General features: G+C 44.5%; 1 protein-coding gene across 1 annotated transcript in view; it reads left to right on the forward strand.

Annotated features, from left to right (window-relative positions):
- The first annotated feature begins 925 nt into the window (after nucleotides 1–925).
- The window catches only part of MYL10 (myosin light chain 10), a 74,550-nt gene continuing 48,101 nt past the window's right edge, over nucleotides 926–27,374 (forward strand). Inside the window, exon 1 of the mRNA XM_083170978.1 lies at nucleotides 926–951. Coding sequence (XP_083027104.1) covers nucleotides 949–951 — 3 coding nt within the window. The 5' untranslated portion in view covers nucleotides 926–948. The remainder of the gene's footprint in view (nucleotides 952–27,374) is intronic.

Raw genomic sequence — 27,374 nt, forward strand, 5'->3', positions numbered from 1 at the left:
CAAAAGGGTTGGTTTTTGAAAAAACAAATTGATACAGTAGTTGAAAATCTTTTTTTCATACTACACTTGTATGAAAGTTAATACATTGTGGGGGTTATTCTGGTTTCTTCGCAAGGCTGCAAGTCCACAAAACCCCGCCTTGTGAATGGTGGCCTGGCTGCCACCCATTCGCAAGGGTGATTCCCTCGCAGGGCCTGCAAATGGATGTCCGGTGATGTCAGCTGGCCGGCCCCCGCACCCACGTCATCTGGGCATTTGCATGAGAACGTCCAGCCCATGAAACGCTGGGCGTTCCCATATGCAAATGGCCCTAACCTCCACCCCAAGCCACTCCACGCTCCCAGAGTTGGGAACCATTGTCCTACTGTAGAACCAGAGAAGGGATGATCAATGTGTGGTCCCTCCTACTGATATTGCCAGGTTATGGGACCAGTCCGCCCCACAGAGTCTACTAAAGTACATTAATAGCTAGCACTGAAATCATTTGGAGAACATCTTTGAATATTGAGAAGCTCAGTGATCAAATCAGATGTACTGTACGATAAATATTCAAAACACAGGACTCTGAGTGACTAAATTGTCTTTATCTTTAAATCACCGTAAGACAGATAGAGGCTCACAATCATTTCTTATTATCTATTTAGCATTCTATATGTGGCCTATGAAATCACATGGTGGTTCGAACCTTCAGCCTGAATACCATCAGGCATGAGCTGCTCCAGAGGCATTTAAAATACATTTCAAAAGGGCTTCATACAACCAAGTAATATTTCTCTGAAAAACAAAGGCCCTCTGGAACAGATGTCTCGGATCCAGTTACAGAAGTGTTCCAAGCGTTCATCTATTGTCTATACTTGGAACAAACATACTTAATCCTTAGTTACACTATAAAAAGACAATCACTATGGATTTAGTTGGCACTGACGGAGGTGAAGCAGCAGTGGCAGCATGGTAAGACTGAAAAAATATTAGCATCCTAAATTTCTCTATACATTTTTATATTGGTGGATAATTTACAATATTCATTTATCTTCTATATTGCGTGGAATGCTATTATAATATAAGTGACATGTGCAAATTGAAATGATGTGCATGTCAAGCTTTATCCCATTTGTATTTTGTCTAAATATTAATAAATATTTAATTAGATTACCAATGGGTTCCAAAGCCTGGAAGAAAATATTTTTTTGTGTGCGTGATATTGTAACGAAGCTTAATAGTGGATCCTTAAGGTGCCTGTACACGAGGGTGATTCACATGCAATTTGGTTACTTTTCATACGATTTTAGCAATAAACCGCATACAAAACATCTAAAATCACATGTAATTGACATCAGGTCCGTTGGGATGCGGAGCCTGCGAGTCGCACCGGCAGCAGGAGAGATACGTCGGAGGCTTGGCTGGGATCGCATATGATATATCGTATGGAAAAGGACCCGGGTGCTCAAGGGGGGTATCACGTGCGACTTCTGCGATGGGAGAAGTCGCACAAGTGTATGGCCAGCTTTGGTTTTGGATCAGTAGCTCTTGCTAGGCTTGCTATATATATGTTCATGAAATTTGGAATATGCTGTTTATCTTTATTGTAAAATATTTGGTGTATGATGTTCGCTGCATATATTAAACACATGTGCTTATGAGGTTGCACCTCAGATAGAACCTTTAAAAGATTCCAAAGACTGTGGACATGCCCTTTGAGGTGAGTGTATTCATACTGTGCAGTAGTTACCAAGTGTCCCTAATTGTTGGGAAAAATGTCAGCTATTATAGCTTTGTCCATGAAACTGTATCTACAATTTTTAAATACCAAACACAACCATCTCTTTTTAAAAAAAATGTTAGAATTCCCCTAAGTAAAGTTCTGCAGGTTTTAATGAGTAATTATTGACTGCAGTGCACGTACATTCAGCAACGCAACAAAACAATGGCAGCTGAGATTTAAGATGAAGGACACGCATTCTCTGCTCAAATTTTGTTTTAGTTACACATTCAGTGGCTTACTGGCTCATTTATCACCATTTATCACTCCTTTTTAACATTTAGGGGCAGATTTATCACAATCCGCATCTCAGATGTAGATGTGATGTAATAAATTATCCAAAACCGCACTGCGATAATTGATTACATTGCATGGATGTGTCAATTATCGTGTGCAGGGACAGAGCTTGTGAGAAAACTCTGTCCCTGCAAATACACTCCGCAGCCCTACCACGAAAAATACCCCGATTATGAGCTGCGTATGCCACCTCCATTCTGCCTGTGAGAGTGCAGAACCGAACTGGTTACTGGAGGATATCTTTGGTTAATGCTGTCTCAGTGATGTCTCTGATATTTTTCACAATTTAGTAAATTCAGACAGACTGTATTTTAAGTATTGCAAGTATGGGAAATGCGATCCGACTACTAAAGTGAATAAATTAAAGAGTTAGTAGCAACTTTTACTGAAAACTTCACCAAAATCCCTTTATGTGTCACCAAATTAATTTAAGTGAAACTAAAATAATGGTGATAAATTGGCCCCTTAGTTTTACCTAAATGCACTAAAGGGGAATTGGATAATAATTTTTCATTGCCTTTTTTAAGGAAGCAGATCTCATTTCCCATAACTGCAATGGGAAATGTGATCTGCTCAAATTTACTAACCTGCTATTGTAAAAGAAAATATTGTATGGGAGCCTAGTAATATTAACACCATCTCTAAATAGCATTATCCGTGCTTCCTCCTGTCTACATTTACAATAAAGCTGTTTTAACTTCAGGGTGAGAGTTTTCTTCAGGGAGAGAGTAATGCAGCAGCCAGAAGACTCCTATCACAGAATATAAGACTCAGCAACCCAATCAGTTTGCAGTGGTCACACGTTCTCCTTATACAGTAGCTGCCACATGATAGTGCTGATTTATTATTATTATTATTAATAAGTTTCTTATATAGCGCATACATATTCCGCAGTGCTTTACAGAGAATATTTGAACATTCACATCAGTCCCTGCCCCAGTGGAGCTTACAATCTATATTCCCTACCACATGTACACACAGACATTCTACGGTTAATTTTGTTGGGAGCCAATTAGCCTAACCGTATATTTTTGGGGGATTGTGGGAGGAAACCGGAGTACCCGGAGGAAACCCATGCAAGTACGGGGAGAATATACAAACTCTGCACAGTTAGGGCCATGGTGGGTATCGAACCCATGACCTCAGTGCTGTGAGGCAGTAATGCTAACCATTACACCATCCATACTGCCCCAATTTACATAAGAATTACTTAAATGAAACAAAATATTTTATAGTGGGCCTGCTCAGCGTTAGACAATATAAGCAGAAGCTTCAGTGAAACGCAGTATCTCAGTCTTCCTTCTGCATTCCCTGCTAATCACAGAAGTGGCAAAGCAGTGCTAACATGAGTGCAGGATGTGGCACTTGCAGGGTAAAGCTTTATCACAAGCTCTGTCTCCTTTTAAAATCCCTGTCTGTTGTTGGCAGGATAGTGGCTCTGATAGAAGCTTGTTCTAGTGAGCGGCCTTCAGTAAATCACTCTCCGCTGATGCTCTTCACATAAGGACAGAAAGGCCAATGCCATCTTCAGATGCTGTTAGCTTTTGGGGCTAGAATCCAGAGCTTGGTAAGAAGGGAAAAATCATTTAATAGTAAAAAAAAAAAAAGTCTAAACCGTGTAAATGCAACTGGTTAAATATGGTCTCATACTTAGTAAATACTGCACACATCATGGGGAGTTAGCAGAACTTGGAGAACATTTAGAAATGGTGCTTCTGTTGTGAAAATGATTGCTCTGCTCATTTATGTATATTTGCTGCCTTGGGAAACAATTAGCTGTGTTGACAGATAAATAAATGAATACATAAATTAGAAATCTTTACACTCTGGTGTTTAATGTTTTTAATGATTGATTGCAAATTATGATAAGCAGCAAGACAATTTTTTCTGCGATGAATGTTGTACTGTTTTCCCCTTTAGTGAACTGTCCTTGCCTGTGTGATTCTTGGCATTGCGCAAGTGCAATAAGCACAATATGATTTTGCAACGGCATTAAGATGTTACATATAATTACGAGTTAATGAAATAGTCTTACTCTGAGATGGGGCTAAGTACATAGTGGGATTGTTTTCCTAGATCAGACAGAAATACGGCAAGTAACATAAGCGGCATTCAACTCACTTGTGTGTTAACAAGTTTTATTGGGCCCTGGAGCTCTGATACGCTGAGAAAATACTTGTGTAATAACCCACAATGCAACCGTTTGATACGTATTTGAAAAAACAAAACAAAGTTAATTGCAATGTAGTACATTTTTATCTCATGTTTTGATCACTGGCACCAACATGGACTAATTGGCCTGGTACACAACACAAGATATCCTAGCAGTGGCATAAGTTCGTCCCAGTTGCCCAGAGACAGAGCCGGCCTTATCCAATTTGATGCCCTAGGCAAGATTTTTTTGGCGCCCCCTAGCAGATGATACCGCCATTATGAGGTACATACTGGTTGCTTGAATGCACACTGTATGGTATATTGATTCTGAATGTGCTCTCTGTACAGTAGTCACTAGACATCTCTCGGCTTTGTTAAATGGGGTTGGTAGAAACCACTGGGCAACTAGCTTACGTTTGTCCCAGTGGTCAAATGGAAATTTTAAAGTCGGGATGTGTAAAAGTGAAGGTTGTTATTATGGGCGCACTCTGGAAAAGGGGAACTGGTTACTACAAAAATGGCTTTTCCTTAAGTGTAGTGTACGCAGGGACATACAGGTAGGAGAGAGATTAACTTACCTCACGCTATGATCGACAGTGTAGAGGAGGAGGCTAAGTTTGGAAACAGCGGTGCAGAGGTGGAGGCTGGGTTTGACGGAGGTGCAGACTAGGCGGTTGTGGTCGGCCACGGCAGTTGTTAATAGAAGGCTGTGGTCAGTGGCGGCAGTTGTGCACAGGAGGCTGTGGGCATCGACGGCAGCAGAGGATGTGACCTTCGGCAGTGCAGAGAAGGCTGTGGTCATCATCGTCGGCATGGAGGAGGCTGTGGTCGGGACAGGGAGAGAGTGACAGCAGGGAGCGAGAGAGTGTCTGCAAGGACATAGGGACAGGGAGAGTGACAGCAGGGAAAGGGAGAGTGATGACATGAAGAGTGACAGCAGAGACATAGGAACAGGGAGAGTAATGACAGGGACAGAGAGTGACAGTAGGGACAGAAAGAGTGACAGCAGGGAAAGGGATTTAGTGGCCATTTTAGGACACATTATAGAGACCCGGGGAAAGGGGCAAAGTCACTCAAAGGGGCCGTGCTCTTAAGATGACAGGGGTGATAAGGCAGTCTGACATACAATGACACATGGAAGCTGACAAACGTATGCTGACACAGATGCTCACATGTACGCTGACACACAGATGCTAATACGTAGACAGATGCTGATACAGGGATGCTGACACACAAACTGATGCTGACATGGTGTTACACAGACACTGACAGATGCCAACACTCAGACACAGCCACAAAGGCATATGCTGACACACTGGTAGGTGCTGACACACAGACTCTGATACATGGAAGTAAACAAACACACTGATATGTAGACACTGCCACACAAATGCTGACACATGGACACTGACACATGGACAGATGCTGACATGCGGATACAAGGCTGACAAACAGACAAATAGACACTGAAAGACAATGACGCATGCTGACGCACCCACATGATGCTGACACACTGATGCTGACAGACAGCTGCTGACACAGGGATGCTCACACAGACACATATGCTTATACAATAAACCTGACACCCGCTGATACAGACAGATACATTTGCTGAAACACTGACACACAGATGCTGGCATATTAACCCTGACATTAGCTGACACACTGATGTCGACACAGATGCCGACACACAGCCGTAAACAGATGCTGATACCAACACATGCCGACACAGACACATGAACGCTAACACACTAACCCTGACGCACGCTGACACTGATGCCGACACACTCATGCTGGCAAGCAAACAGGCACTTGTACATAGAAGATGACATGGAATCTGACATACTTACCCTGACAGCTACACTGACACTGGGGTTCTGATAGCAGATGCCTGGTGCATGACCTGGTAGATGGAGACAGCAACGCCTGGCGGGTGAGGAGTGACTTCTGGACACAGCAGCCGAGTAGGGAATGGGACAGAAGTCATTTCTGCTGGGTTTGTGTAAGGGGGAAGTGGTTACAGAGCATGCGTGGGTGTTTGTGTGTAGGTGGGGGGGGGGTTTCTTGAGCCGCCGGGCATGTAAGGGGGTGGCGAGCTAGTGTGCCGTACAGAGCGGAGAGCCGCTGGGAGGGGGAGCCTCCTGTATTGCACTGTATAGCCGCCGGGTATGTAAGGGGAAGGGGGGTCAGTTGAGACATCCACAGGATGCCGCCCATAACCCCATACCGCTGGAGCAGGAGGCGCCGGGTGCTGTCCCTCCTCCTTCTCCCAGCGAGCGCCGCAGGGGCTGGCGGAGGCGGAGACAGCGAATCAGAGCCTGATTCACGTGTCAAGTGGGGGTGCACACCGGTAAGGTGCGGTTGTGTCGGCTGGCCGAACAGAAGTTGCGGCTGCAGTGCCACTGCCAGCAAGGGCAGGAAAGGAAGAGATTAGACTTCGGAGTCCGGACGCCAGTAAAGCTGCCACCCCTAGGCATAGGCCGATGCCCTAGGCAATTGCCTAGAATGCCTATGCCTAGGGCCGGCTCTGCCCGGAGGCAAGATGTGTATTGCCCCCCCCCCCCCACACACACACACACACACATACACACACATACAAAACCTTATATAAAGTATATACTGTATGTCTGTTATGAAATATAACAGACATATATACAGTATGTATACAGTGTATCTATATATATTTATTTATTTAGAGAGAGAGAGATAGAACACATATTTCAGAAATCAGAAGCGATATTATGGCTTTCAATTAATGGATTTAAATTGCAGGGGAGGAGAGGTGCCCCCTTGGGAGCAGGAGCCCGGCGGCAGATTGCCTCCCAGAGTTCTGTCACTGTGTCCTAGTGCTCCTACCTTCCCATTTGTCACAGCAGTAACTTGGGCACAATACTAACATCATTTTAGAATGAGATACTGTATTCAGCTGCAGTTAACAAATCAATGTAAAAAAAAGGGGAACAGGCAATTATATAACAGGGTAAATAGGCCACATTGGACTACAGTGTAATTATATAGTCCTTGACTGCCTGTTTGCTGGGATAACAGTATTTGTTCAATAAGACAGACAATTCCTCTCTCCAAACCCGGCAATTTTGTTCCTAAATAATACTTCTATTTACTATCATTTTAAAGAGCAGAAAAGCGGGGATGCTCATTTATAAATAATATCTGCTGGCATTTACTTTTCATTTCTGTATTTTTTCTCATAGATATTTGAAGAAACAAATCATTGTTTATACCATAGAAATCAAGCTGAATCAATATACTGTAGAAGGTTTTTTGTAACATTCATAAATAATGTATGTAAACACGTCAATAAATTTGAGATGTTTGAAACGATTTTGAAATTTACAGAGCAGCTGAGTTTTATTGTCTAGAATCAGATATTTTAAACTCAATGGTTACCCATACAACATACCTTCTTACTGTCCCTATATCAGAGGAACAGTTCCGGGTCTCAAACTTTGACAGGATGGGGTTTATGGAAACATAGAGGGGGCTTCATCAGAAAGTGTAAGTGCTTGAGGGTGGCAAGGTTTGTAGAAATGGAGAATGTTATTTGCATGAATTGGTTGCTGGGATTATTATGGGTTGGTACCAATATCCTTGAGCATGGGATCCTAATTACATCTCCTTATTGTTTCTAAATGTTGCATTGATGATTGTTTGGAGGTATACATTTAAAGGCAGATTTGGCAACTCGGAGATAAGTTACTGGGTCTATAGAATAATTTGTATAGTCACAATGGAACCCAATAATTGACGTTGGACAATGCCCCCTCACAATTTGAGTAATTTATGAAAACAGCAGTTAATGTTCAAGTAAGTAGGACAGGGTTTATTTAAAATATGTGAAATAATAGAGGACATAGTTACAGGAGCACCAATTATTTCTCCTCACAAAACTAATTGATTGTGATCAAGCCTATTCTAATATAATGAGATATACAGTATTTGGTTCTCTGAGTGACATTTTTGTGTTAAACATACCGTATAGTATTTTTGGGTGCACTTTAATCTATGTAACAAAAGTAAGCAATGTAGCCAAAATAAAACCTGTGTGCAGAGATGGACTAGGGCAGCGAAGCAGCCCCAACACATTACTGTGCCAGGAGGCCCACCGGATGATTTCCGTTTGCCCCTACTAGTGGTCAGTCCAACCCTGGGCTTGCCCTGCTGTTGCAACATCAATACATCACATATGAGCTATTTGATGCCCTTACTAACAGCCATGCTGAAGAGGCACAGAAGCCAGGAGAATAGGCAAGGCACTGCTTCCTCTCCAAGTCAAAGACCACCTCTGCGATGTCTTCATGCTGTAATGTCATCACAATTGTGCATGCACAGTCAGAGATGTTGAAACAGGTTGCAAAATGAGGGAGCTTTGTTATGGATGTTTTCCAATAATACAGGAGTCTCAATGACCTTGGCCAATTCAGAGAAGGAGATAGGCATATCATTGGAATTCATCTGCTTGATGTTCTACTCCACAAAAGGCTTGGCCTGAGAAAGGTTTCTGCACACTAATTGCCCATCAGCTGAGTCAAGAGCAGAAGGAGGCTTGGGTGATTTTGTGCCACAATATGCTGGCCAGGTTTGATGGTGTTTATTCACACTTTGCCTGGGAGATCATCAGTGGTGAAGAATCCTCAATTTACAATTGTGACCTGAGACCAAACAACCGTTGTCCCAGAGGACCCCAATTGAAGGTGCGCCACCACATAAGTTCTGACGTTACCGCAGTGTGGCTAAGCAGAATGTAGCTATTTCTGTGGCTGACTGGTCATATAGCTACCATACCTCTCATTGAGCATTGCACCTTAACTGGGGACTGGTATGCCAACCAATACATGATGAAAGTGTTGGAAGACGACTTCCGGTTCCGCCTTCCATGGGAGAGGACGCGAGTTAGAGCAGCTCCGTGGCAGGTGAATCGGGCGGCACCCCAGACTCACCGCACCGCGGTCTAGCTCGCTGGACAGCCCCCCTTGGTCCTCCGGAGCCCCCCGCCGATGTATGGAGAGATATTTCTCCATGACAAAACGAAGGGGAACTGTGGCCAGAACACCGCTAAAATCCAAGATGGCGACCGCGCCCGTCCCGCCGCCAGTCTCCGTGTGCGCCCTCCAGTCCCCCCAGCCGGGAACCAACAAGGTCAGTACATCACTCACTGACAGCCCGCTTGACCCCCTGGCATGTTCTTCACAGCCTTCACAGGCTTCACAAGACTCTGTCTCATATCAAGTCATGGTGCAGGCTATCAGAGACACTATGGAGCCGCTGTTCCAGCAACAGGCAAGCACCTTTAAAAGCTCCATAAATGAACTGAAAGATCATCTTTCTCAACTCAATACAAGGGTGGCCCAGACTGAATCCAGGGTGGGGGTCATATTCCACGATGTTAGTGAACTGCAGGCAGACAATGCTGCATTGCAAAAATCAGTACATGTGCTAACTAACAAAGTGGATGATCTGGAAAACAGATCCAGACGAAATAACTTGAGGCTGGTGGGGCTGCCGGAGCAGGTGAAGGGTGCTGCTCTTCACCAATTTATAAGGAACACCCTGCCTGAACTTTTACAAATAACCGCAGATTGTTCAGACATGGTGGTTGAGAGGGCCCACCGCATAGGCCCAGACCGCAAAGACCAAAATGCAAGACCCAGAGTGACCATTTTCAGATGCCTCAATTACTTGCATAAGAAACTGATATGGAATGCCTCAAGGAAGCTCAAAAACCTGCAGTGGGAATCACACAGGTTACACATATTTCAGGATTACTCAGCGGAGGTCACTAGAGCCAGGAAGGAATTTTCCCCCATTTGTGCCAAGCTGATTGCGGACAACAAAAAGTTCGCCTTGATGTATCCCGCCAGACTGCGCTTATTTGAGGGGGAATCTGTCAGAGACTTCTCTACCCCAGGAGATGCACAGGCTTACCTCCGGGAAAGTTTGGGATCACCATCAAGGCAGTCTTAAGCCTTATGAATGTCTAATTGAGTGCAGGTTTAAAGCAACGTGACTGACTGTGACGGGACTCCCAAATGGGAAGGCTATATGCAATTATTTTACAGGGGGTCTCCCCGCGGAGATGCTTGCTCCGCCACCCCCCCCCCCCTTTTCTTCCCTTTTTGGGGGGTTTTTCTCTTTTTTCCAACCTTTTGCCCAATGCCATTGATTGGACCGGGGGGGAGAGGGGAGGAGGGGATATATTGATGGAAGGTCCGCTGCCATGGGGAAATTAATCAATATTATTTGTATATACAAGTACAGATGTACCCCCCAGGCTGGGACATTCGAAAGCCAGGAGAGACTCCCATGCTGAAATGGAGTAACGACTGTCTATTTGCTTGCTGCTCGTGATAAGTACTTATATGTTTGTATTGTTATAGGGGTGCCAGCCCGGATGCGCTGCCTGAGGAGCTCACAGGTGGTAGTAGTTAGAATCCAGTTCTGCTTAATGCTATGGAAGTTGTTAGAGCGAGCGATAATTTGCTTCAGGGGAACAGTTCCTCTGAGGGAGGTTTTACCTTCCTTTTGTGTTGTTATGTTTGTGTTGGGGGGGTGTTGGGGGGGTGGGAAGGAGGGGGGGGAGGGAAGTCAGCTCAGGGACACCATACATGTTAGTAGCCAGTTTAACTTGAGTAATGGCGCAGGTTAAGATCTGTTCTTGGAACGTGGGCGGGATCAATTCCCCCATTAAGCGCAAAAAAATCCTACTATACCTTAAGAAACAGAATGCAGACATCGCCCTCCTTCAGGAGACGCATTTGACCGAGGTGGAACATGCAAAACTGGGTCAGATGGGATATGTGGTGGCAGCATCTGCCTCCTATAATTCTAGAGCAAGGGGAGTGGCAATACTAGTTAAGAGAAGTCTGACGCCGGTAGTGGAGCAGATATATGCAGACCCGGGAGGGAGATATGTTATTACAAAAATTTCCGTGCTTCAAGAAACGTATGTTATTTGCAATGTTTATGCCCCTAATAATTACTCCCAGAAATTCATAGGGAGACTGTTGACGCGTCTTTACCCATTTGCTACCTCCGGCTTATTGATGGGAGGAGATTTTAATATCGTGGCACTTCCCTCAATGGATAGGTCATCAGTTCCTAAGAGACCCCTACCAAGACCATCTATAGGCATATCCCAAATAACATCCCAACTAGGCCTTATTGATTGCTGGAGAGTCCTACATCCTACGGAGAGGGACTACACCTGCTTGTCAGCAGCACACGGGACCCTCTCCCGTATAGATTACCTGCTGCCGTCCGAAACCCTTTTCCCAAAATTAATTGATGCCCAGATAATGCCCATTTGCATTTCCGACCATTCAGTGGTGTGGTGTACATTGTCGACATCTGTCGACGTGGGGTCCCACAGACAGTGGAGATTCCCGTCTTATCTGGCTACGTCCCAGAAATTTAGGCAGGCATTGGAGGCGAGATGGGCTGAGTTCACCCATGACAACAAGGGTCATGAACAAGATCCTGTTCTGCTATGGCAGACGGCGAAGGCTGTGTTGAGGGGGGAGATCATGTCCTATGTCAAGAAACTAAAAAAAGATAGATCAGCTAATGTGCTATTAGCACAATCTGCTTTGACGTCAGCTTACGCTAACTATAAGAACACCCCCTCTCCCAATAACAAAATTGCATATATGCAAGCAAAAACGCACTTTGACTCCCTGCTAGACAACCAAACCACCCAATATATTGCAAATACGAACTTTCAATTTTACCGGCATGGCAATAAAAATGGCAAATTGCTATCTAACCTGATAAGGGGATCCCGCCCATCGGCATTTGTTCCGGTTCTAAACGCCCCAGATGGGACTAAACTACGGAAAGGCAAAGATATTATAAACTTATTCCAAAACTTTTACCACAAATTATATACACAAGGGGCAATTGACGAAACTAACAAGAACCAATTTTGGTCTGAAGTTGCTCTACCCCAATTACCGGCTTCCACCGTGGACAGCCTAATGGCCCCTATAGACGTAGAGGAAGTCAGAGCAGCTATTTCAAAACTTAAACCACTGAAAGCCCCGGGACCTGACGGGTATTCAGGGGAATTTTATAGAATTTTGGTTGACAAAATAAGTGACACGCTGACAGCAATGTTTAATCAGCTGATGACGGGATCGGGATTGCCCCCCCACTTCAACTCAGCGGTGGTGAAGGTCCTCCCCAAGACTGGACGGGACCCAGAAGACCCGGGGTCGTATCGGCCCATCTCGCTTCTTAATGTAGACTATAAGCTACTAACAAAAATCTTAGCGGATAGGATGAAATATGCACTACCCAAAATAGTTGACCCTGACCAGACAGGTTTCATACATGGCAGACACTCGGTCATAAATGTCAGGAAGGTTCTAGCAGCATTACAACATCTTGAAAGGCGGGGTATCCCAGGGGACCAAGGTATAATATCAATGGACGCTGAAAAGGCGTTTGACCTGGTCACCTGGGATCACCTGTTCGAGTCTCTCGGGCGGTTTGGCTTCCCGGAACCGTTTGTGGCTCTAGTGAGGAATCTGTACACGAGTCCAGTGACTCAGGTGGCGTGCAATGGTCACATTTCAGACCCATTTACCATACAGAAGGGCACTAGGCAGGGGTGCCCATTGTCGCCCCTGCTGTTTGCCATAGCGTTGGAACCATTGGCCATACTGTTGCGAAATACGGACTCCTTTCAGGGCATTAGAATAGGCTCTACAACTTTAAAAATCTGTCTGTTCGCGGACGATATGTTGCTCTTTGTGGCAAACCTACAATCGTCCCTACCAGTCATAATGGACAAAATCTCTAAATTTGGGTCCTTTGCGGGGTACAAAATTAATATACAAAAATCAGAAATTTTGCAGGTTGCAGGGAGGCAGCTGTCCCACAATATATCTCCAATACTGAGCCAATTTAAGGTCAAAACCCAATCAATACGGTACTTAGGGGTCTATATCCCATATAGCTTAACAAAACTATACTCGTTTAATTTCACACCCATAATTGACAAAGTAATGACGCAGCTTGAGGCATGGAAAACCCTACCCCTATCGTTGCTGGGAAGAGCAGCTGTATTGCAGTCTATTATCTTTCCAAAGCTGTCGTACTGCATCCAAATGCTACCTATACGGCTATCAAAATCAGACATCGATAAAATCACAAAAGGGTTTTTTAAATTTTTATGGCAGGGGAAAAAACCCAGAATTGCTAGGAACAAACTCTATTCCAGGAGGGCAGAAGGAGGGTTGGGAATACCCAATATACAGGCGTTCACACACTCAGTTTTTATGAGATATATCCTAGACTGGTTCTAAGGCACGGAATCTTATACACACAGGGCTCTGGAGGAGGATGTCTTCGCCCCCTACTCGCCCGCGGCCCTGCTGCCTGCTCCACGGTCGGATCTACCGGCAGGGGTGCTAGAGAATGTGTTATTCACAGATACATATCTTTCATGGCAGGCTATCAACAAGAAACTGGGACGGAACCATAAGAGTACAAAATACGCCCCATTCTGGGGTAACCCCAAATTTCAGCCAGGCATTCTTGATTCAGGCTTTGTAAGATGGAAAGCAAAAGGTATAGTAGCGATCCGAAACATATTCGACCCAGGGGGGAACCTGCTCACGTTCCAGAACTTAGTAGAGAAATATTCACTGCCCCATAAGGAATTTTTCATGTACCTCCAGGCCCGGCATTATGCCCAATCCATGCATACACCAATGCCTCAATCGACCACACCAGACCCACTTCACTCGGTATTTGTACTTAGTGCCACAGGGCCATATAGGCTCAGATACCTATATTCTGACCTGTTGCCAGTGACATTTGATGCTACTTGGACAGCGATTGCCGCCAAGTGGGCTGTAGACATTCCCCAGGTGGACTCCCACGCAGTCATAACGAAAAAATTGGAGCAAACATTAAAAACACTCCACTCAGCCATGCTCCAGGAGGTGCATTTAAAAACCATACATAGGGCATACATTTCACAGTCACAACGTAAATACTTTGTACCAGGCGACTTAGGGCTGTGTTTAAAGTGTAAAAGTATGTGCTCATCTTTCTACCATAATATGTGGGATTGTGGGAGGATACGAAAATTTTGGGACAAGGTGATGAATATGATCAATGAGGTATGCCATCTACGATTGCAGAAAGACCCACTGGCCATGTTGCTGGTGAATTTCACAAATTGGAATATGGAGGGTAGGAAAACAGAGTTGACCCCTTTCCTGACTGTTGTCGTCACGGTCGCCAAAAAGATTATACTGAGATGCTGGACATCATCAGCTCCGCCATTCTTGGCGGCTGTGAGGACGACACTAATGCAGCTCCTGTACATGGACCGGAAAGCTGCACTTATAGATATAGAAAAGGGAGTTGTGAAATTTTATAAAAAATGGGGTACCTATATCGAGTATGTAGATGAGACGGTGCGTGCACAGATCTACAGAGTGTTTGAAGGTACAACATGGTATCTACATAGATCATTAACGGTATAAAGTGTCCCAATGAGCTGACAGTTCTTTGTTGGGGGGGGGGGGAGGGGGAGGGGGGTAGGAATAGAATAGGTTTGGACAAATCGTTCAGGTCCGCGCAGTTTCTCAAATTCCAAAAGGAAGGAAGCAACAATTAGGAAACATAGTTGTATTGAAGGTTCAAGTATGTGGTCTGATATAAAATAAAATAAAATCAGAGACATGGCAGAGGTTAGGATACTTCAGTTTATTTCAAGGTACTTGCCAGAATGTTAATTGATCTGAATATTATATAAATACATTGTAAAATGTTTGTTAAAGCCGTGATGTTCAAAATCACTTTCCCATACTCGACTTACATTGTATAAGTACCAATGCGTGTTGAATGTATGTTCATAACAAAACTATGCTTAAAATAAAATAAATTGTTTGGAAAGTGTTGGAAGACATTTCCAGGCACTGTCCAAGACCTCACACTTATAGTGCTCTTCTCTAGCACTACAATGCACCTGCCCACAATTCCAGGAAAGTAGTGGATTTTCTGGTCCATGAACTTATGCAGGAGCTTGGTCATGCACAGTACATCATGCACAGAAAAGTACAAACTGTGTTGATGACCTTGATGCTGTAATGAAGGCAAAGGATAGTCACCCCAAATATAGATTTGATTTAGAATTTTACAGGTGCAACTGGAAGCCCAAGCCATGGCCAGGGACAGATTGGCCATAGACCTTACAGGAACTATTCCTGGTAGACCATAGCAGTTGTGAGGCCACCTGTCAGCCAGTGACCTCTATTTTTTAAAAGATTTGTCCCTGCACAGAATAGTGGCCCTGTCCCCCTCCTGAGTCCCACACAAACGGTCTTTGCCAGTTCACAGAGCAGACTACCCGACGCTGCAAATACTCATTTAAAGTGGGACCCATCTATAGTATATCCATTGTGACATCTGTTAAAGGGACTGGAGTGGGTGCTACCTGGGGTGTAACCATATCTGAGGTGTTTCTGGGCTACATTAAGGGAAGGTGTGGGGATAATTGTGATATTCAGGGGATTATAATAATCAGCTATCTGTCTTCTTGAAGAGGTTTTGGTTCTGTGGTCAGTTCCAGTGGGGGGAGATGGGGTATTATGTGAAATGTGGAAACACTGGGGGCCACTAGACTGCTAAGCATATTGAAACCAACATCTTCCACACAGGTGTAGTCATGTATTAATCCTGCCTATTTTGTTGTTGGTTCCGCCTACGTTTGACTTGGTGCCGCTCATGTGAGGCCATTTCTAGAAATTTTTCCAGGGCCTCTTTTAATTCCCAATCCGTCGCTGGTCATCGCTTACATTTCTACTCTGTGTCAACCAGCTATGCAACATGATTCACCATGGTTGGCTGGTGAAGTGCTAGCCCTCCATTTAGCACTACCAATCAGTATTGTCAGGCAGATGATATCACTTAGATGCTCCTGTTATATATTCCTTGCAGTAAAACAATAAACGATGATAGACAATCGGTGATATCATCACATGTTAATAAATAGGGGTCACTGACTGAATAATTTCAGATAATGGGTAAATGTGGAAACATCCGTTTACAATTCAACCATTGTGGATCTTTATGTTCAAATCAAATACAAACTGGTGTATGGAATGAGTAAAGTTGTCCATAAGATGTTTTATGCTTTCCAAACAATCTCTTCTGTTCTGTTTTCAGTTGTTCAATTATACAGTAGGTTATATTAGGGATCAAAGTAAGATTTTACTATTCATTGAATTGATGGCCTTGGCGCTGGACTGAGGGGAAGATTTATTATAGCGGCGCCTATCGCGCCGCTATAACAGTTCCTGCTTCGCCTCATTAGCGAGGCGAAGCAGGAGGGGACACCGACAAGATCTATTAAGATCTTGCCGCCGGAGTGGGGGAGCGCTAACTCCCCCCTCCGGCGATGTCCCTCCTGGAGACAGCGCATCAGTTAATACTGATGCGCCGTCTCCTTTCCCCCCGGCCGGCTCACTGTGCATGCGCGGGATCTCGCTAGTCTCGCGAGATCCCAGCGCAGCTCAGCGCCAGCAGCAGGGACAGAGCTGTCCCTGCTGTTAGGTATAGGGCATCGCCGCCTGCAGCTGGCGAAGTCGACAGCTGCAGGCGGCGGAACGGTCAGCGATGCTGACCGTTCATAAATCTGGCAGGAGGCAGGGGCGCAGTGCAAGATATCGCCCCTGCGCTATGCCTCCTGCCCCACACCGCCGGCGTTAGAGTAAACGCTCGGCGGGTGTGATAGATCAGGGGAAGCGCTATCCCCTGCTACAACGCACGGGGATAGCGCAGATTCCCCTGATTGCCATATAATAAATCTACCCCTCACTGCAAAATCCCGCGCATGCGCAGTGAGCCGGCCGGGGGAAAGGAGACGGCGCATCAGTATTAACTGATGCGCTGTCTCCAGGAGGGACATCGCCGGAGGGGGGAGTTAGCGCTCCCCCACTCCGGCGGCAAGATCTTAATAGATCTTGTCGGTGTCCCCTCCTGCTTCCCTCGCTAATGAGGCGAAGCAGGAACTTTTATAGTGGCGCGATAGGCGCCGCTATAATAAATCTACCCCTGAGTTATTTATTTGTTCAAAAATGCCAAATCTGATTCTTATTCCTGGCAGATTTTAATTTTACATTTTATTTTATGTATTTTTTTATTTTTGTAACAGTCTTTCAGATGGATGGAAATGGATAAAATGACGAAAAGAGTGAAATAAGTGTATTTGTATTAGTGTTATAAGAATGTGTAAAAGCTGATAATTGTTTCTTAATCCTCTAGATATGTTCAAGTAGTAATTATGTCAAATGAACTCTGCTGGGAGTTTGTGCTTTCTGAAGGGATTCTTCAATATTACAGGAACGTTGAAGGCATAGTAACATTTCTAATGCTTGGTAAATCTACTTTTAAAGGATTAGTCTGCACAAAGGTGGCAGAGAGAAAATAATTACACGTTTAGCTGGAGCTGTTGGATACTGAGAAACAGTCATGACGTGTACAATGAGAGACCACACAAATACTCAAAGCGGAGGCTGTGTTGTTTTAACTAGAACACTGGAATGTAACCGAGGGTGACATAAAAGTATTTCTCTATTTTTATATTCCAGTGAGTCCAGGGAGGGTTTATTGAGCTTGGCGACACATTGGAGTGAGCTGTGTATGCAGGAGGATTTTAGGGGCAATGATTCATATGTCTGAAAATAGATGCTCTTCTGATAAACTGTCTGGAATGTACCACCTGAGCTCGGAAATCAACGTGTCCCTGTAAAAATACAAGGCACCGAAGAAGAAAAAGTTCTTAGCAGTTAAAGAGATTGTTTTAGGCGGAGCTTGATTTGTACATTGAACTGCAAGATGGATAATAGTTCCACGATGTTGGAGCATTTGTGGGCTATTTATCACAAGATGTACAGACAGTAGGGCTCATGACGAGTTGGATGCAGTTGTGGTTATCTAGTGCGCCTGACCGTAGTCATCATCGGTGTGTATTTGTACCAGCAAGCTAACCCACACATGTGATATGACTGCTGCCAGGTGTGTATACATCTGCACACCCTTACTGTATTTGGTCTGCAGTTGTATGCCCCTTCCTATCTTATTATGCTTCTCCAAGTGGAAGGAAGTACTAGAACACCCTGTTCTATGAATGCATAGTACATATTTACGGGGCCATTACTATGGGTGTGTGAGCAAAGACCAAAGTTGTGTCATCATCTCTGCCCTGTTGGGACCTGTTGGCATGCAGAGTGCTGGGAATGGCACCCTGAAGCTTGGAGAGCCACTCATTACACCTCTAGGACATGCCCACGCTCAGCTTCCCAATCTTCCTCCCCTCTTCATGGTGTCATGATGCCATATGTGTGTGGTGCCAAGGGACTGTGCAATGGTGCATTCTGGCCTTACTATGGCACTGCATATTTACATATGGTACTGTCATGTCACATCTCCTGGTGTACAAGTGCATATGTTACTCCTGCTGACTTGGGATCATCATGTGGTACATGTAGAGTTTTTTGGATCAATTTGCACTTGGTTTTTAATGTTAATTGGGACCAATTCCGATCCTGAAGATTATGAGGCACATAGCCCAAAGTACTGATGTTTAGGTCCTGTGTCGTTGGATGCACTACAGCAGCAGACATCAAGAGGTTGATGTCTACCACTGTACTGGTGACAAAGAAGGGGCATTTGGGGGGCCAGAAGGGTGCATAGATAGACTGCATTTCACAATATAGGCATGTTGTCTCCAATTTGAGGGAGTGCCAATGCCAGGATATCTGTTTAAGTCAGAGTTTTAGTGGCTAATTTGTGTTGTCCCATGGGTCACAAAGCCAGCCATGTGTGCAACATGCTGTGTCTTAAAGATCCTACACACATGCCAATATTAAGGCATTTTCTAAGCGACTTTGCTTAGTCTTAAATTCCCCTACATAGGTGTGTATGTTGGGGCTATAGCGACAGTAATGAGCGTCCCCATTCGTCGATGTTGCTGGCCAAGATTGATGGTCAGTGACCATCAATCTCACTGGTCGCCAGTGTTCTCAATGCTGTGTGCTGAGCGACAGCAGTTCGGCAGTGCCCGACCTAGTATAGCTAGGAAGCCGATAACATAGCGATGTGTGTAGGGCCCATTAGACCAATAATGCATGCAGAGAGGGTGTCTACTTATATCATGCACCTCCTTCTAAGGAAGCAGCAGCAGTGCTCACTGCAACCAAATCTGAATTTGACCCATGAATCTCTTATTGTTAAACTCTGTTACTAACATGACTTTATTACACAGCTGACATTTAGGGGAAGTTCTTAGTTTCTCCCTTATTTAAGGGAGAAACTAAGAACTTCCCCTAAATGTCAGCTGTGTAATAAAGTCATGTTAGTAACAGGGTTTAACAATAAGAGATTCATGGGTCAAATTCAGATTTGGTTGCAGTGAGCACTGCTGCTGCTTCCTTAGACATCCCTTATTAAAGTATCTCACATCAATCAAAACTTCAATTAATCTTATCAGAGTTATAATAAATGTGACAATATCCTGCATTTCTGTTATGTATTGCATGCCAAATAGCAAGCATATAAAGACAGAACATTAATAATAATTTAATATGACAAACAATATTACAACGCTTAAAATTTTTTTTACAACAAAATATACATGTTATGCAATTGACTTCCATAAATGTAAAGAAATAAGAACAGAAAAAAATAGCATTCATGTATAGTCATGTTATATGTTGAATTGTGGAATGCCAATTACATGGACAGTAATTTCATGGACAGGGAATCAGATGGAATCCCTCATATTCTAATGGATTATCCTCAACTTTTTCAAACCATTTTTCCCTCAACACCCAGCCTTGTGAAGTCAATGAAAGAAGGCTGGGTATAAGCTGATGGAATTTACAACACTGTTTTATAGCTGTGTATAACACACTGCAGCAGACGTCATTCTCCAATATCACCCAGTTAGGGAGATGTGATACTAGCTTTCTGGCTGGTAATTAAGTTTCACATATTTTATGCATCTAGTTGTGCTGATTATTAATAACTGCAAATGCTTTGTTGATCATGAATGATAAAATACATGGATTAAGATCTGTGTATAGCTATAATGATAGATTCTGAGTTTGCCCTTTGTCCTGTTGCGGCTTTAAAGAGTTTTTATATTTTAGGCAATTTTGGTTCCCTACAAAGTTATCTCATAGGCTGAATTTAGCTGGGCGACACATTCTAAATATAAACAGCCGGCCCCTTTTATAATGGGACACAGGAGACAGCACAGAGCCTGCACAGGGCAAATGGACAGTTGATTTGCAAAGTTAAATGAACACCTGCTCTGCTTCCACACATGGAGCTCCTGCATTACCACATGTCATATTTTTAATTCTTGATGATGTCATAATTATTACAGTAACTGAAAATAATTTGTTCATAGACCCTCTACCACACACTATTTTAACACTTGTAATTTGCTACTTGGAGCCTTTTTCTATGGTTCTGTAAATGTACAGTAGAAAATGTCTCATTCAGAGGTGTAACTCTGGGAGGCAATGGAGTCATCTGCCACCGGGCAGAGGGGCTCCCAAGGGGGCACCTCTCCTCCCCTGCTGCAAGTATGAATCAGTTCATTGAAAGCCGTTGATATCGCTTCTATGGCTGACTCCCCAAGGACCATAGTTGCCACAGTCTCTTTATTTTAAACATAATATACATAACATACATACATACATACATACATACATATAAGGAGCTATGTGTGTGTGGGGGGGCACCAATATTTCTATTGCCTCCGGACATCTGGGATAAACTATAGCTGTGTACACACGGGGGCGATAGGGGCTGAAATCGCTGGAAATATGGTCGCAGGCGACCATATTGCCAGTGATGGGAGTGTGCCCTGGCGATAAATCGCCGGGTGCGCGCTCCCGTTTTCAGCCCCATTCTAATCGATGGTCACAGGAGCTTGCTCCTGCGACCAGGTGATTACCTCTGCGGCACCACCGGCAGAGGTTCCCCTTCATCAGCAACCATCTCTGGTCGCTGATGAAAAGGAGACACTGAGCAATATATCTCCCCCGTGTGTACGGGGCTTTACACCGTACACAGTGCTGGTTAAGTTCTATAGAAGTAGTCTTTTTTCTCAGGTGATTTAAAGGTATGATGGTTTATCTCATAAATAAATAATCTAAAAGCACTTAGGAGAGATAGTCTATTGGAGAGAAAAAAATGGGTTTATATCAATTTTTATCCGATGTTTAGCTTCCGGCAATTCACTTGTTTTTTCTACCAAATAATGTATTTTTTCATTGTTATTATTATTACCAGTTATTTATATAGCGCCCACATGTTTTGCAATTTATTACAGAGAATATTTGAACAATCACTTCAGTCCCTGCCTCAGTGGAACTTACAATCTATATTCCCTACTACATGTACATACAGACATTCTAGGGTTCATTTTGTGGGGAGCCAATTTACCCACTACTATTTTTTTTGGATTGTGGGAGTAAACCTGGAGTACCCGCAGGAAACCCACGCAAGTACGGGGAGAATATACAAACTACGCACAGTTAGGTCCATGGTGAGATTTGAATCCATGACCACATAGGACTCCTGCAGACTCCTGACACAGGGACTCCTGGCATGGCGTCTCACAGCCTCCGTGGACCTGTGCCCCGGTGGCGCCTGTCCCCCCCCCCCCCCCCCGCCACTGCTAGGGCTGCAGAGCAGTAGTTACGCCACTGGTGAAGCCATGCTGCTTCACCATCTATCCCAGAGGTAAGCAATAAGCAGCACTCTGCCTGTTGTAGACCTACACAGCCAGCATACCCTGCAAAAATGTTATCATGGCTAAATAACATAACTAGAGCAAGTCACAGTGGCAAACGCAGGATTTTCAGAAGGGGGTTTCCAGAGGGGCGGAGCGAAGCACGGAGATGGACACTTAGGTGACCCAGTATATGCCGGGTCAGTTAAAGTATTATAGATAGACCAAATGTATATAAATAATAATAATAATAATAATATATATATATATATACACATAAATACACACATACAGGGGCATCAACAGCATTGTATGACCCCTGGGCATAGCAATGTATTTGGGCCCCTACCGATCCTCCAGCGGTAGGGGTGGGGGAAGCTTTGATGTCCCGCGGGTGGTAGGTGGTATTATATCAACCGCTCAGCATGTAGGGCTTGGATCAGTAATTTCCACTAATTACCCCTTTACTGCACAGATGGTGGGAGATGGAGTGGGAGAAGGGGGCATTGGGCTGAATGAAGGGGCTCTGATATATAACTTCCAGGGTGGTAGAGGATGTTTAATATGCAGAGGAGGGGTGTATAGTGGAGTGGGCTCATTATTCATAATTTTCTGGTGGGAGGACAGCTTGCTTGACTGCAGATATCTCCAGTTTCCAGAAATAGGTTTCTTAGATTGGAATGGAAAAACTAGAGAATCCCACCTACCAAATGGTATTGGGGACTAGGGGATCAGAGTTCAGGAGGCAGAGCAATCTGCCAACGAGTATATAAAACTACATGCCAGGTGTGTGGAGCTGGAGCAGTAACCAGCTGCTTGATGGCTAATATCTCTGGTTCTGGGAACAGAAAAACGCTAAGTCATACAGAACCTGAAATATCTGACTGGGAATAACAATTAACAGGCTTGGATGGGGTGGGGACCACTGCTTTGAAGTCAGATATCTCCGGTTCCCAAGGGCCGATTTTTACAATTCTTATATCCATAGAAAGAGGGTCCTTAGACTCCTGGTTGGGGGTGGGGGTTCTGGGTACTCAGAACCCCCCCCCCCCCTGCGTGTGCTACTGAGTCACAATTGAACTGATTAGTAACTTAACAGTACCATGTACATAGGAATGAATTGCCAATTCACATATTTAGTCTACAGCAGGCATGTCCAAACTGTGGCCCTCCAGCTGTTGTGAAAATACACATCCCAGCATGCCTTGCCATAGTTTTAGCATTCCCGAATATTAAGGTGACCAACTGTCCTCCTTTAGGCCCTTATTCTGATCTGTGCGGAAATTCCCGCATTCTTACGGAGCGGTCAGCACGCAACGGTGTTTTGCCGCATGCGGCCATCGTCCGTAGAAACGCCCACGTGTCCTCCGCATTCGGACGGACTCACTCTTTAAGAACAGGGCGTGTTTACGGACGACATACAAACCATGCGTGTGCGGGAGAAACACTCCGATTCGGCACGGTATTACAGAGTATTACAGAGTATGCTCGGGAATACCGCATCCGAACGGGAGCCAAGCGGTGCTACCGCACGTAAGCGGAGTATTTACGCCAAACAACCCACTATGAAGTATCTTCTGCTATACATCACATGACCCACTTATTCAATTACCTATCCTCATAAAAAACTTCTTATTTTGAATTGGAATCAATTAGATGCCAATATATCCTTACAAGCATGCCTAACACATGCATTGCACACATTAACCCTTACAGCAATTGAAGTGCAATGGTTTCAATTAAAGCACTGACAAGCGTCCTATTAGTGAGTAATGAGTAAAGGAGTAGATTCTATTGGGTTCAGGTGTTAATGGTTGTAGTCATTAGGCGTACGTTCGCCTACCGCATGAACGAGTGGTGTCCGCAAAGCAATAGTACACTTGTGGACACCGCACATTTCTGCCCTTTTTGATCGCGTGCATTCGGAGTGGTTTCCGAATGTACGCCCCCCAACATAAGTGTACTCCCCCGTGTCCGCCCATGTTTCCGCCCCGTTTTGCCCACTTTGAAACTACGCCCATGTGTCATTCCGCATGACGCCCATAATACGCCCCTATTTCCCGAATGATAGCGGTGAACAGTTCTGGACGGGATCTGGCCGAACTGGTACCGAGTCAAGGCGTGGCACATGCGCGTTGCGTTCTCCACGCATGCGCAGACGCCGTAAAGACGCGATCCGAAAGTATGCGGTAAAGTCCGCGTCAATCAGAATAAGGGCCCAAGGGAGGACAGACCTTCTTTTGAAAGTTCTTTCTTCCCTCGAAAAGTGTCCTCCTTTATTGCCCTTACTAACATTGCTGCGGTGGCGGCTTCTGCATTCAGACTGTTCTGTTCTCAGGCTCAAACAGCAGCTTCTGCACTTGCGCAGAAGCACTGTGCGCGGCCACCCGCAGCAGCACCCTGTGGCTCTGAGTCCAGACTCCAGCCAGCTGCACAGCATGCCCAGCCCAGGCCCTGTCTCGGAGGAGGAGGTACTGTAAGAGACAGCTCAGGGCGCAGTGAACATATTGGACATGGGGCAGGAGAGATTGGGGAATGTGGGGGGGGGGGGGGGATGTCAGTGCTGATATGTGTGAAAATGTTTTGAATGGGGATGTACAAAATTGGGTTGGCTTTTATTTTCCACTGACCAGGTTTGTAAGCCATTCCCTATTGCTGGCAGGCCACGGCCCAAATTTTGGGTGTTGATGCTCCTCCTACCGTGGATTAGAAGTTGGGAGGTATGGGTTGCTGGGGGTCCAAAGCAGATGCTTGCACCTGGGCCTACGAGCCGCTAGTTCCGCCACTGCCCACTATGCTGGTCTATTTAGGTTTGCTCCTTGTTTTTTTTATTTACAATATTTTTTTATTCAATTTATTTGTGTCGTCCTTTTCATTGTAAAGAGTTGGTCACCTTACTAATAAAACTGTGGCAAGGCATGATGGGACTTGTAGTTTCACAACAGCTGGAGAGCCATCGTTTGGACATGCCTGGTCTACAGTATTTAGGGGGTTATTTCGGTTCACTCTTTCTGACAAATTCCTTCTTAGATGGACAAAACCATGTGCACTGCAGGTGGGGCAGATGTTACTTGTGCAGAGAGAGTTAGATTTGGGTGGAGTTTTACTTCAAAGTGAGATCTATATAACAGTGTAAAAATAAAGCAGTCAGTATTTACCCTGCACAGAAAAAAAATAACTCACCCAAATCTAATTATCTCTGCACATGTTACATCTGCCCCCCCCCCCTGCAGTGCACATGGTTTTGTCCATCTAAGAAGAAATTTGTCAGAAAGAGTGAACCAAAACAACCCCCTTAGTGACAGAGTTCAGAGTGGGTCCTATTCACCTTGGGTGCCCCAGTACATTTGCCAGTATCTTGTAGTTACACATCTTTACCTGACATATATGCAGTATCAGGAGATTAGGACATAGATACGGTATGGCAGAGAACCAATGCTTTGCTGTGGATGCTGACCGCAAGATGGGGTGATATTTCTGAATCACTCGCTAACTTTAATATGTATTGCAACAATGCAATGCGATCTGTCTTGAAACTCACATTGTACATACTGTACAACTCAGCTGCAGCCACGCTCAAAGCAAAAAGCAGTTTTTATTTTGCAATATTAATAACAGACATCCATCTATAAAAGTGATTTGCTTCAGGATACAGTAGTGTCTCTTTAATTATAAGATAAGAAATGAAAAATGAAAATGTTAGCAGACCTCCCTCACACAAAAGACATCATAACTATTTTACTCATAAACATATTTCAAGCCAAAACTCCTCCCGCAGACGCAGAACAATTATAAAAATAAGAAGCCTCAGCCATTAAATAGTTCAGCAGAACAATATCCAATAAAACACAAACCACCCTCAATGATTATTTTCGTCTAGAGATTAGGAGTATCATGGGGAGACTTTCAGGCTCTTGGTTGCCTGAGAATGTAAGGCCGCACCCAGATCTATCACTGTTTTTATGTGCTATCTTAATCTATGCCATTTAATAAGCCTGTGTAACTTAGCAGCAGGGCTTAAAGTGATCATGCAGAGGTGGTGGAACTCATTTCTCTATGCCACCCAATTACACCGCTCCCCTCCCCCTATTAGGCAGAGACAGGGCCAGTGGTAGGGGTTTTGGACCCCCCCCCCCCCCCCCCTGCAAACTAGAATGCTTTTCTGTGAGAATTACTGTGCAGGGCCAATGTGGAGGTTAAAATGTTCCACCTCACCATTAGAGGTGGTGGAACTCAGTTCCACCCTGTTCCCCTCACTTTAACCCCTGCTTAGCAGTCTTGTAAATCAAAGTATCTGCAGCGTTTGTCCTGTAGTATTATATATGGAAGATGTCCCTAAATTTGGACAGTTTGGAGTAAAGGCCCCCATTCACTAGTCCGACTTTTTCTAAGGACAAGTCGGACCAAATTCCCCTTGAGTTCCCCCGGCAGCTCCCTGGGAGGTCTCACTTACTGTTTGGCACTTGACATTCCATTTTTAAATGCGATGAATCGGGAGCTGCAGCAACAGCGAGAGGCAGGAGAATTTTTTTTTAAAACTGCCCCGCTGCCTGAACCTCTGCCGCCTGTTCCCTGCCGCTGGCACGCACCTACGGAATCTGACCCAATGCATCGCGGGTGCTAATAATTGATGGGTTTCATCTGATAAATCTTTAGTGCAGCACGTTCAATCTGTAGGGTCCAACCCAATGCACACAGGACCTGGCATAGAGTCAAATGGGATGTCTACACATGTGACTTGGTCAGATTTATCAGCCCGATCCGTCTGAATCGGGTCAAATCGGACCAAATCACAATAGTACATGGGGGCCTTAAGATCCTTAAAACTCAACTAGGCAACCGAACGTGTGAGGAAGCTTTGCTGGGATCTGTAATTGATTTGTTATTATGCAAAAAAAAAAAAAACTTGTTGATACAAAGTATTAGCAGAGGCAGCTGAAATCACACAATGTGTGTGTTCCGTTCATAGCTTGAGATACATGGTGGTGTCATTATCTGAGCGTATAGCGGCAAGAGTACAAGGGTATAAAAAAGGTTAGTTTTGGAATTTTAATGTTCCATCTGTGAACTTTTCAAACTTACAGTAGGATTGAACTGTTTGAAGGCTATCAAGCCTCTATACGGTGGGAATATATCAAATCAGTTTTCACTTGAAGAAAAATTACTACTGGGTAAACAATCTACATTCAACAACTGGAGCAGGTTTGTTTGTTCAGTTTATAGAGTGGGAGTATAAATGTAACACTCGGGATGACAGCATAGCTCTGACTAATAAAGCTCAGGGAGAAATCCCACTTTCAATCTGCCAATATACCTTATTTACACTGTAAGGAATCTTTATCTGTAGGTATATGGATTACACTTGAGATCATCTTGGAGGGCAGC

The sequence above is a fragment of the Crinia signifera genome, chromosome 2 (genome assembly GCF_055691185.1).
Source record: "Crinia signifera chromosome 2, ASM5569118v1, whole genome shotgun sequence".
In the NCBI taxonomy this organism is placed as follows: Eukaryota; Metazoa; Chordata; class Amphibia; order Anura; family Myobatrachidae; genus Crinia; species Crinia signifera.